Raw genomic sequence first — 12689 nt, forward strand, 5'->3', positions numbered from 1 at the left:
GCCCTCTTAACCATGATTGCCCGAGTGATTAGAAAAGGAAGACTGCTTTGACTTGGGAATGACTGAAACTTCCCTGCTTGCCCCATAAGGAACGTGAGAAGTAAAATCAAAGTGTTTTTCTTGTCTCCACAAGAAGTGAACACTGACACTCAATCACATCGGTGCTTACGTGATATTTACTAAGTGACCTCATTTTGATCAGCTGGAACAGTGTGAGTCAATAAAAGCCCAGAGAGGTTAATATCTCCCAGTGTCACACAGTCATTTGGTGACAGAGGAGGGACTAGGTAGGACTCAGTTCTCAGCCCCCAGTCCAGAGTTGCACCATGCTTGTCCCTGTATTAGGCCAGCTTTATCAAAAAATGGCAGTTCCTTTAAATCTATGGTCACGTACCCTTTAGGGACATTAAGTTTCAGGGCAGATGATCTCCTTGACCTTACTCAGTGCTGAATCTTCTTGCTTACACTAACCTGATTCACTTCCTCTGCACGTGAAGAAGCTTTATTGTTCTAAGAATCTTGAGGTCTAAATGCTTTCACTGCCTCTTAATAAAACTCTGGGTTCAGAAAAGGATCTGGTAGGAATCATTCATATGTCAGTGTAAATAGATGTTTTTATGGGCCTCCTAGTCCTGTAATATAACGTGCATAGTATCAACCAGGAAGGCTTCTTGCCAAAACATGTTTGCCCTGAAACTGCTCAAGTCTCTAGGTAAACCTAACTTCCAGTTTATATGAAATTAAAAAAAATGGAGAAATAAGTTAGACGATACTGTGAAGAAATAACTAGACAAATCCAGAGACATTGTCTAAGGCATCTGGCCTGCTGTCTTCAAAATACCAATATTATGGGGGAAAAAAAACCCAACAACACCAAAAAGATGGGGGGAGAGATCTATAGTTAAGAGACTAGAAAGACATAATCAAAAGTAACGTGTGGAGCTTTGTGGAGCCCAGTACCAAGAAAAAAAAAAAGCTATCGATACTTTTGGGGTTGTAGAGGAAAAAGGTCTGTTTTCCCTTTACCTGTTTTAGGTTCCCTGGATGGAGCCCTGTAAGTTAGTCTGGCAAAAAGTGGAAAACAAACAAGTTTATTAACATGCACATTGTATATACACACGGAAGCTCCCAGTAATGAGTAAGTCAAAGGCGTGGTTAGAACTTGGGTTTATATGGCATCTTACAAAAGAATAATAAATTTGTAGAGAAGTAACAGGACAAAAACAGGACATTTGTAGAGAAGTGACAGGACCCTGTGTGTTGATCCGGGTGTACAGTTGTCTCTGGGGATTAACCTCGGTCCTTCTTGGTAGGGAGGGAAGGGGGTCATCTTTATAACTATGTCTTGCTTTTAGGCAAATAGGAGGAGGGCAGAGAGCTTTTCTTGTATCTTCATCTTCTCAATTGCCTTCTCAATTAACACATAACATCTTATGCCAAAGTGACATGTTATGGTGGTATATTCCATTAGCTTTCGGGGGAATATGGAGAAATTTAAATATGTATATTAGGAAATGACTATTAATTTCCTTAAGTGTAAAGCGGTATTGCCGTTATGCAGGAGATTGCTAGGGTTTTAGGAGATTTATGCTGAAGTACTTAGGGTTGAAGTGTCGTGATGTCTACAACTTTGAAATGTCTCAGACACACACATATGGATAAAATCAATATAGCAAAATGTTGACAATTGTTGAATCTAGCTGGAGAAATATAGCTTCCAATTTTTCTGTATATTTTCAATTTTTCACAATAAAATGGAAAAAAGATAAATATTTATCTTACAGATTCTAAAATTTCTGAATTTTAATGCTTTTTTTTTTTTTTTTACTAAAGACTGAAGAATTGTGTTGCTTACTAATGGGATCTTACGCATCAGAATACAACTAGAAATATATTTTGTGAAAATAGAGAGGCCTTTCCCAAAATCTGTCATCAGTCTAGGTAGTAGCCCCTTTGTCCATTAATGCTGAGGTTGGTCCTATATATTTAAGGACCATATTTTTGGAATCACCAAATCAGGTAGTCTGACAAAGGATTTTTTTTTTCTTACTTCTGCTTTTCACATATGAAAGCCTTACAAAGGCATACAAATCAAAACATGTGGACTTTGCTGTACACCTGAAACTAACACCACATTGTAAATCAACTATACTTGAATTTCTAAAAAAGTGTAGATATAATTTTGTTTGTTTAGTATATAATGAATCACATTTCTTGAAAAAAATAACACAATTAAATGAAATCATGCTGTTGCAAGAAGATGTGGAACCTATTTCCATACCTTGTAGTCAACTCCAAAGTGATTTGCAGTAAAATCTTACTTTAACTTTACAAGGTCAATTTAATAATCTGTCATGACATATGCTGGGGATACAAACGTCTTCCTTGTCTCTTATTCTTAACTTTTAATTTCTTCTTCGAATCTGACTTTCAGTTTTGACCTTTGTAATTACTCGGGAAAATCAGATTGCAGTAATTAGAATATTGCAGAAACATCAGCTGAAACTGTGGTTTGATTAGTCCACTAGCTTATGCAACCACAATTTCAATTCCTGAGAATTTTAAACTGATTCAATTTTAGCTAGGTAGTACGCTATTATTTTTTTTTTTTTGACAGCTGAAATATTTGCAGAGTAAGTCAGAGGTAGCACACTTATTTAGAATGTTACGAAGGCAAAAGGAAAACCTGCAGAATGGCAGATTAATTAAAGCAAAATGTGTAGCTTCTAAATTAACACATGGAATTTCCACTTGTTATGTGACATCCAAATGGCTAAAATGAACATCTGACTTTGGAGGCTTTTTTCTGGGCAAAGAAAAATTGTTTTATATTTTTACCTAAGTTTATTCTACTTAATAGGTGAAGGGCAGAACTCCAGAACCATTAATCAAAGTTTTAAAAGTTGCTGGAAATAGAAAGATGTTTCTCAAGGGCTTATTTGGCCTATCTTACTTAAAATTTCTTATCTCTGTCCATTTAATTCAGCATTTTAACCTGCATATGTGCTTTTCCTCCTCTTCTAACCCTAGAGTTAATTCTCACAACTATGGCCATTAAGTGAGCAGTGTTTTCATTCCAAGCTAGTAGATGAAGGAATAAGCAAAGTATAGAGCTGTTATTAGACATTTGATTGGAGGATTATCCAGCAGTTTAGAGCCGAGAGAGAAACTATTGCTTCTTCTGCTCCTCAAAATTGACCTAATTAAGTCAGGACGATGAAAAGGGGGCTTCCTACTTTCTGCATTTAGGATTGAAAGATTACATTGGTAAAAACAGAATATTTTTAAAAAATGTATCAATTTGAATATAATGAGTTTGGCTATAAACACAGCAGTATTAGAAAAACCGACTGGTAAAGCTAAGAAAAGATCAAAGGACAATTAGTCAAAGACAGAAGTTTCTACAATGAAGGACCAAAGTGAGGATTAAAGATCAGTCCTTCTATTTATACAAGGGAATACTACTCAGCCATAAAAACCAACAACATAACACCATTTGCAGCAACATGGATGCTCCTGGAGAATGTCATTCTAAGTGAAGTAAGCCAGAAAGAGAAAGAAAAATACCATATGAGATCGCTCATATGTGGAATCTAAAAACAAACAAAGCATAAATACAAAACAGAAATAGACTCACAGACATAGAATACAAACTTGTGGTTGCCAAGGGGGCAGAGGGTGGGAAGGGATAGACGGGATTTCAGAATTGTAGACTAGATAAACAAGATTATACTGTATAGCAAAGGAAAATATACACAAGATCTTATGGTACCTCACAGAGAAAAAAATGTGACAAAGAATATATATATGTTCATTTATGACTGAAAAATTGTGCTCTACACTGGAATTTGACACATTGTAAAATGATTATAAATCAATAAAAAATAAATAAAATAAAGATCAGTCCTTCTAAATGACAACAAAACATAAGTGAAATCAGTAGCAAGCACAAGACTTGCAAAAGTGGTTTAACACTTTCTTAAAGTGTGGGTTTCAAGGAAAAAGTGAGCTTTATGTGGTCAGTGGTGTGTGAAAAGCAAGAAGTTGTGCCTGGAGTGGGAATGTGTGTGTGAAGAGAGGCAGGGGGGAAACCAAGAAAAACATAGACAGCAACAAAGAACCTGCTCCTTTCAAACCCCCAGAAATGAATAGAGATGCTGCATGTTCGGGTCCTGGGACACACAAAGGATTACACTCCCAGGAGCAAGAAGTCTTATTTGGAACACAAACCTATGAACAGGTGACTCAAATGAGTAAGTGTGATGGTGATACAGAGGGCAGAACCTCAACATCTGCAGGTGAGGCCAATTTTGGTGAGTGAGTGACATTCAGGTGGGGTTTTGAAGGTTGACTAGGGGTTCATCAACAAAGAGGAAGATGCACTTCTCACAGGACAGATAGCTGTACAGAGGCACTGAGATTTCAAAGGACCTAGAAGAGCTACGTGTCCTTCAGTGCACAGGACAGACCCACAACCAAGCATTATCCAGCCCCAACTGTCAACTTAGGGAATACGCAGTAGAATTAAAAGCCAACAAGAAAAAGAAGGGAATAGAAATGGTAAGTGATATGGGAGAGAGGGGCACTGCTGTAGGCAAAGGAAGAAAACGTGACGTCTGGGGAGTGAACAGGCCCAAGTGCTGCTGGGAAAAGAGGAAGAAAATTGATCTTTCACATTTAGGAAGTTATGAGCGACAATGGTGAAGTGAAAACAGACTCAGTAAGGTAAGAGGAGCAGAAATCAGGTTACAACGAGGCGCTGAGAGACTGGGAAGTAAGGACATAAGACACAGAGTGGGATACCGTCTCAAGAGTTTGTTGTTGTGGAGTTCGAGATTTGCAGATATTAACTACTGTATACAAAATAGAGAAACAACAAGTTTCTTCTGTATAGCACAGGGAGCTATATTCACTATCTTGTAGTAGCCTATAATGAAAAAGAATACGAAAACGAATGTATGTCTGTATTATGTATGACTGAGACATCATGCTGTACACCAGAAATTGACACAATATTGTAAACTAACTCTTCAATTAAAAAAATTTCTTTTAAAAGAGTGTTGTTGTACAGCCACTATGGAAAACCGTATGGAGGTTCCTCAAAAAATTAAAAATAGAACTGCCCATCCAGCAGTTCCACTGATGCAGGGCTCAGTCCCACAAGACTGCCTCCAATTCAGACATTAATTGCAAGTCCAGGTTACTACTCGTACTTCTGACCAATTGGCTATAAAAACCTCAGGTTCCTGTGACTCCCTCCTTGGGTTCAATAATCTGCTAGAATGGCTCACAAAACTCAGGGCAACACTTTACCTACGCTTACCAGTTTATTATAAAGGATACAACCCAGAACAGCCAGATGGAAGAGAAAACGCACAGGGCAAGGTGTAGAGGGAGGGGCACAGGGCTCCCACATCCTCTCCAGGTGTACCCTTCTCCCAGCTTCTCCACCTGTTCACCAACCTGGAAGCTCATCAAACCTCTCTGTACAAGAGTTTTTGTGGAGTTTATGCGCCAGGCCCCCTTCTCCCCTTCCTGTAGGTCAGTGGGTGGTGCTGAAAGATCCCAGTCTCTAATCGCTTGGTCCTTCTGGTGACCAGTCCCAACCTGAGACTGTCTGGAGGCCCTGCCCTAAATCCCTTCATTAGCATACGAAGTGTAATCTAAAGGGGCTCCTTACGAATAACAAAGACACTCCAATCACTGAGGGAATACCACAGGTTTTAGGAGCCTGTGCCAAGAACCTGGGACAAAGCTCAGATCTATTTCTTACTATACCACATCCTCCTAGGGCTTCCTTGACCCTGTATCCTCCCTAGGGCTGACCCTAATTTGACTTGACTCAGATCTTTGAAAGACTCATCTAAATTCCATTTCTCCATTTCTCCAACCTTAATCACTACTCAATTCTTTATTACCCAGATGCTCTCTCTCCCTCTCCCCCACCCCACATACTCCACAAAAACGACTCTAGGAAATCTGCCTGCACATCGCCAAAACCAATGCGAGCTTCTTGAATCTTTGTTTTACTGAACTTCAAGTGGCCACCTGTTTGTTGAATGTCTGTCCCTTTTGGCTTCTGTGATATTATTTCCTCCTGTTCTCTCCCACTCCTCTATTTTTATTTATTTATTTTTAACCATTCATTCTTAATCTCTCTGGCTCCCCTGCCTGCAATTAAGACCTTGGTGTTTCTCAGGGCTTGTCTACGAATCAGGCCACCCACCAACAATTTTGTCATTTTGTATGTTCTCCTCAGGGTCGGGGTTGGGGGGTGGAATTTAATCCACTCTTAGGGTTTTAAATAGCCATTTAACTCCCAGATATGCAACTGTAGATTTCAAATCCCACTCACTAATTTGAATGTCAGATTCATAGGTTTGACTATAAGATATCTCCACTTGGATAACCCATGGATGCCTAAAGCTCAACATCTCCCAAACACAATTTACCATTCTCCACTCTTGCCAGTTCAACATTCAAAATCTTAAAATACCACCCAAGTCAAGGAAGTGCACCTCCCACATGTAATCAATCAACAAGTTTTCTAATCTCAAGAGTTCTCCCAACTGCCCATGATGCTACCTGCTGGCAGCGCCATGCTTTAGGCCTTACCATCGCCAGGCTGATTTACTGCAACAGCTTCGTAACTTGGATCCCTGCAGGGGCTCAATCTTGCCTTCCTTTAAATTCATCTTTCACACTATTGCCAGAATGAGCTATCAAAAACGTAATTCTGCAGTCAATGAAAATGGCATAAGATCTCATAATGTGTAAAAATGTTTGTGATATATTGCTTAGTGAAAAAAAGCAGGCTCCCAGACAGTATGTCCATTATGATCCCATTTTGGTTTTTTAAAATGTGTCTATATGTTCCAAGAAATGAAATGAAGAACGTGCATCTAAATATTAACAGGGGTAAGCTTCCAAGTGTAAACAATGGGCAGTTTGCTTTTTAAAATTAATTTAGTTTTCCAAGCTTTCTGCAACGGGCACATATTAGTTTTCAAATTAAGAATTAGATAAATCCCAGAAATCTAACAACATTGATTTCTTTCTTCGATCCTGAATTAACTCTCAGGATGAGGTCCAAGCACTTTTTTCATGGCAGACAAGGCCTTCCATGACCCAGCCACTTTTCTCTCTGGCCTCATTTCCCCACCTCCATGGTATAGAGCAGGGATTCTTAAGCACTAGGGTGTATCAGAATCACTGCCCCCTACCAAGTTTCTAATTCTGTAAGTCTAGGAAGGGGTCCAGGAATTTGCAGGTCTAACAACTGACACAAATGCTGTTGGTCTGGGTACACATTTAAAAAAATTATCATTATGCAAAAATATACATAACCAAAAACTTAACCATGCTAACTATTTTTAAGTGTACAATTCACTGGCATTAAGTACATTTACAGCATTATGCAATCATCACCCTTATCTCCTTTCAGAATTTCATCATCCCAAACAGAAACTCTGTATCCATTAAATAGTAACTCCTCACTATCTTTCTCCCCTCAGCCCCTGGTAAACCTCTGTCCTACTTTCTGTGTCTATGAATTTGCCTAATCTAAGTACTTCATGTAAGTGGAATCATACCATTCCACTGTTAGTACAGACTGTATCTTATTTATGCATTCATCTGTAGATGTATATTTGGGTTGCTTCCACCTTCCAGCTATTGTGAATAATGCTGCACTGAACATTGGTCTCAAAGGATATGTTGAGATCCTGCTTTCAATTCTTTGGGATATGTATCTAAGAGCGGAATTGCTGGATCAAATGGTAATTCTATGTTTAAATTTTGGAGGCCCTATCACACTGACTTCAAACTGGAGATCGGAACCTCAGAAAAGAGATCTTTGCTAGAGATAAGAAACTGAAATTGTAGCACAGGAAACTATATTCAGTATTTTGTAGCAACCTATAATGAAAAAGAGTAGGAATATATGTATGTATATGCATGGCTGAAACATTATGCTGTACACCAGAAACTGATGCATCATTGTAAACTGACTGTACTTCAACTAAAAAAGAAAAAGAGAAAAGATGGCAATTAAAGTGACGAGAGTAGTTGACATTTCTCAGGAGGGTTTTTGATGCTGGTGACGACAGGGAGAATTCTACAGGCTGTACCATTTTGCATTCCCACCAGAGTTCAGTTGCTCACATCCTTGTCAGCATTTGGTGGTGTCAGTGTTCCAGATTTTGGCCATTCTAATAGGTGTGCAGTAGTATCTCATTGCTGTTTTAATTTACATTTCCCTAACGACATATGACATGGAACAATTTTTTTTAACACTTTCTGCATAAATTTTTCAAACTTTGTTCATTATATGTTTAAGGCCTATCAAGGTTATCTCCTGAGATTAGACAAATGATAAAAGTAAATCACACTGAGAACATTAAAACTGGAAATAAAAGTACACAAAAACATGTACAAGAACAAATGACACAGAACAAATGACACAGAAAAAGTGTTTTTATTTTGTCATCTACCCTCAGTGACCAAGCTCTATCAAAGACCGTCTGCTCTCAGTTGGTCCCATTTTCTTCCTGCAACTTCCTACAGCTGCCTCTCTGATCTCTTAACCCCCACTCCCTTATGCCCTCTCCTCCTCTCCATTTTCTCTAGAGCTACAGGCTATTTCCAAGAAGCATTTTCTTTCCTACACAACTAAGACCAGGGGACCATCATTTCAGTCTCTCTCACTCAACTCTCTTGTCCTGGTGCCCAGTCAGCTTCCTACTGGGCCCAATTCTGGCTCACTCTATTTTTACATGTATCAGAATTCTGAAATTACAGTGTTCAACTTCAGTTTGTGCTTCATTCCTGTTTGGCAAATCCTCTTACTAATTTTGGATCTGTTCATTACTCTTTTTCCAATCTCCACATCCCCAAGGCCCCTACTCCACTCCCAGCCCCCACCCCCCCACCCAACTCTGAATTAATAACCTTGCTTCCTGCTTCACAGAGAAAACAAGCCATCACTCATACACTGAAGCCAGAAATCTAGGCACCATCTTTGACTCTTTTCCTTTTCTCAAGGCAATATGCAATCAATTACCTTTTCAAATCATCTTAAAGTCTTTAGGAGAGAGAGGAATTAAAAATATATAATCAAGTGTTTAAAAACATTTTCTACAGCAAAATAAAAACATACATTATTTTTAAAAAGCCACATTCTACATTAAGTACATTAAAATACTGACAATTTTATAAATAAGATTATTTTAAACAGTAAATACATGATAAAATTTCTCTGATACAAAGTTACATATATAGTTCAATGACTGATTTTGAAAATATAAAAACTACATCCTTCTTTTTATAAATATTTAACTTAATTTTAAAAAATTATCAAAAGTTAAAAAGTGCTAGATATGCTTCCATTTTGTTCCATTTTTGAAGCAATTATAGCACAACATCAAACCTTAAAAAAAGATAAATTAGGGCATAAGGCTCATCCTGTATTTCCTATAAAACTTCGGAGTCTTTCTAGGCGGTGGGAAAGGCTGGGAAGCTGAGTGCGGTGCCAGGGGAGGCTGTCATCTGCCCAGAGTTGTTACCTGTCCTTGCTCTCAGAACCAGGGGATTCCTCCCTCCCAGCCCACACCTACATCTTCCTAGGCCCATCAGTTCCTAATTTTCAGGAGAAAAGATTTCTGAGAGAATTTTGATATTTAAGTCCTATGCGAATACTGAAACTCCTCCAAGATTGAGGCATTGTACATTTGAATTTTATACAAAAAGTCATAATCTGATTCCAAATGAAAAGAGGACACTTCATTTGGTCACTTGATTTCATATCACTTGTCGAGGTAGGGAAATTTTCTTCTTTCTCTGAAAACTGTCCTGACTATACAAACGGTGATTGTACTGGAAAGGGTTCTAACGCCTTTTCCGCGTTCTTCCAGTTGTGAAAATTCTCTCTGTACCACTCAACTGATGAAACAAAAGACAAAAATAAAAAATAAAAAAACTAACCATTATTTACTGAGTTCCTGCTAAGTAAGAAAAGTCTTGCCCATCAGCTAATGTGCAGGCAAGGGTTGCCTAATGACAAAAAGAATGTGACTTTGAACCAGTGACATTAATCAGAAGGTATTTCAATACCTGAAAACTTAGATTTAAAAATCAACTATTTTTTTTCGTTATAACTTGAAAAGTCCTTCAATGTTGAATTAACTAGTATGAAGTGTTAAAACATTCGGATTTTAGGGAATTCAGGGGGAAAGGGAGAGAAATCATTTGCACTGGTTTTAAAGTTATGGAAAAAATAAAGTTACAGAAAAAAAAGTACAGTATTTTGTTCATGTAAATGTCACTCACTATACTGCATGACAGGCCTAGTGAGATGATGTGGACTTCCTTCTGTTAATATGTAAAATCATTTTATGTTGCTATCCGATTAATACATTTTTTAGTTCAAAAACTGATAAATTATTTTGAATTTGCTATTTAAAATTCAACACAAGTATTTTGTATGTCAAGCTCTAATCAAGACTTTTTCCTACACTTGGATATCTTTTCTCATGAGTACATTTCTAAATAGAATTTTAACATATATATACAGACCTTACACTTATTTCAATGGATGGATATTTCTGCACATACTAAATTTATTTCCTACTTGTTTGTTTCAGTATAAAAAGACTTAAGACACTCAAAGACATCAATGTCTATATTTCATCAAATCTAAGATGCCACTGATCTTAAGATGGACCACTATTTTATGTATCAGTAAGAAAGGAAAAAAAAGTTGAAATAATAATTATAAGACACTAGTGACTGTAAAACACATGCCTTTCAAGGAGGTGAAAAAACTGAAAAAGCGTGCCAGAGAACCAATGAAATAGGTACCTGATAAATGGTACTAAGACAAAGGAAGCCTGACCAAAAGTTAGACTATGAAATTCAAGATACTTAAGTACTACTGTTAGAAATATATTAAATGTAAGAATTTCAAAAGTGAAAGTGATTCACCACCACATTTTGCTGAATTTGGAGTGTTCTAAAAATTACTGTGCCTCAAAATTTTCCTGAATCCCCCTCTACCCTAAAATGATCAATTCATAACATACTTGTTTTCTTGATTCCTTCTTTCCAAGGCACTTTAGGCCTCCATCCTAAGCCATGTATTTTTTCTGACTTCATTGGATATCTCATGTCATTGGTAGGTCTTGGAAAACAAACAGATTTAAAATAACATTGTGGATATATATTTACAAATTTAAATGCTAAGAGAAATTATGTGTGTCCATGCATCTTTACCATAATTCTAATTTCTTCTCAAGAAATTCTCCCTGATGACACACTTTTTATAGAAAATTTGTAAAATAAAGTATACGTTAAAAATCATCTATAATCTAGATGCCTCATCTCTGTGACTTATTCTTTTCTTATTTCAACCACAATCTAGGTATGAATGCAATGCCTCATACCTAAATGTCTGATGAATGAATAAATAAATACACATAAACATATCAGGACTCATGTTCCACACCCTGGATCTGATACTTTATATACATTATAAATTAAATTTTTAAATTCTTCTGTAAGCAAGGTATATTATCTCTATTTCACATTCAAGGAAACCTCAGCCTTGGAAAGGGTCAATAACCTTCTTTAAGTTACACAGCTGTTATAAGTAACAATGCTACACTTTATTCTTACGTTATTTATAATTAGGAACAAATATTTTAGCAGAAAACTCAAGAGATAAACTTTACTGGGTAAGTCCACACATTTTACAATTTTATAAGTACCTAAGATTTCACACTTTTCCCCAATGTTTTAACTTGTTACTCACCGATCATTAACATAATCGACCCAGTTTTCCATTTCAGACTCTGAATTGGTCTCTTTGATCTGTCAGAATGGAGAAGACTTTTGAGTCAAATTATAAAATGAGACCAGAGAATAAAAACGGTATTCAACAGATGATTCAAAAGACAAGAAAAACAACCTCCTCCGAGTGGGGGAGATGGCCAAGATAAAGAGCATTTTATTAACACTTTCTACACTTTATAATCTAAATTCTGTCTGAGCTCAGAAAGAATACACATTATATAAACTATGGGAGAAAATAAATTTTTTTGGCTTATGATCATTACTCAGCATGATACTGTGATTTATAATAAGAAATAGATATTTAGTCTTCATCCCTGTTCCTGGCACAGAGCTCCTAAAACCCTTGCAGTTTCCCAAGAGATAAAAGTATCTTTTGCTATTCAGAACAAGTCCCTTCAACCACACCAGAGTTCATGTTAATGAGTGATTTTTTTGGAAAGCCCCTAAGGATGAAGACTGGTTGCCAAAGGAATCTAACATGTGATTAGAAGGATGGAACTCAGCCTCCCTGCCCGCACCTCCAAGGAGGGGAAAGGGACTTCAGACTGAATTAATCATCAGTGGCCAATGATTTAACCAATCATGGCTCCTTAATGAAATATTTGTGAAAACTCAAGAGAAGAGCTTCCAGGCTGCTGAGCACATGGTGGTGCTGGGAGGGGGCACACCTGGAGAGGGCGTGGCAGATTGCCTTATGCAGCTCCTCCATCCTTTGTAATAAACTGGTAATCTAGTAAGTAAACTGTTCTCCTGAGTTCTGTGAACCACTCCAGAAAATTACCTCAGATTTACAGGTGGTTGATCAGAGGCACAGGTGACAACCAGGTCTTGTGACTGACAGG

The 12689-nt window shown here is 37.4% G+C and overlaps 1 protein-coding gene across 5 annotated transcripts in view; it reads right to left on the reverse strand.

Moving 5' to 3' along the window:
- The window catches only part of LOC105072677 (dTDP-D-glucose 4,6-dehydratase), an 89270-nt gene that overhangs the window by 61092 nt on the left and 15489 nt on the right, over window positions 1–12689 (reverse strand). For 3 of the 5 annotated variants that reach the window (XM_045520176.2, XM_045520175.2, XM_045520178.2), the window contains 2 exons: window positions 11807–11865; window positions 11079–11176 (listed from right to left, as the gene is read on the reverse strand). In XM_045520176.2, coding sequence (XP_045376132.2) covers window positions 11079–11176; window positions 11807–11865 — 157 coding nt within the window. Of the gene's footprint in view, window positions 1–8457; window positions 9940–11078; window positions 11177–11806; window positions 11866–12689 lie in introns of those variants that run through there. The other 2 variants (XM_010959694.3, XM_045520177.2) reach the window with 2 other exon arrangements.

This window comes from Camelus bactrianus, chromosome 14 (assembly GCF_048773025.1).
Source record: "Camelus bactrianus isolate YW-2024 breed Bactrian camel chromosome 14, ASM4877302v1, whole genome shotgun sequence".
NCBI lineage: Eukaryota > Metazoa > Chordata > Mammalia > Artiodactyla > Camelidae > Camelus > Camelus bactrianus.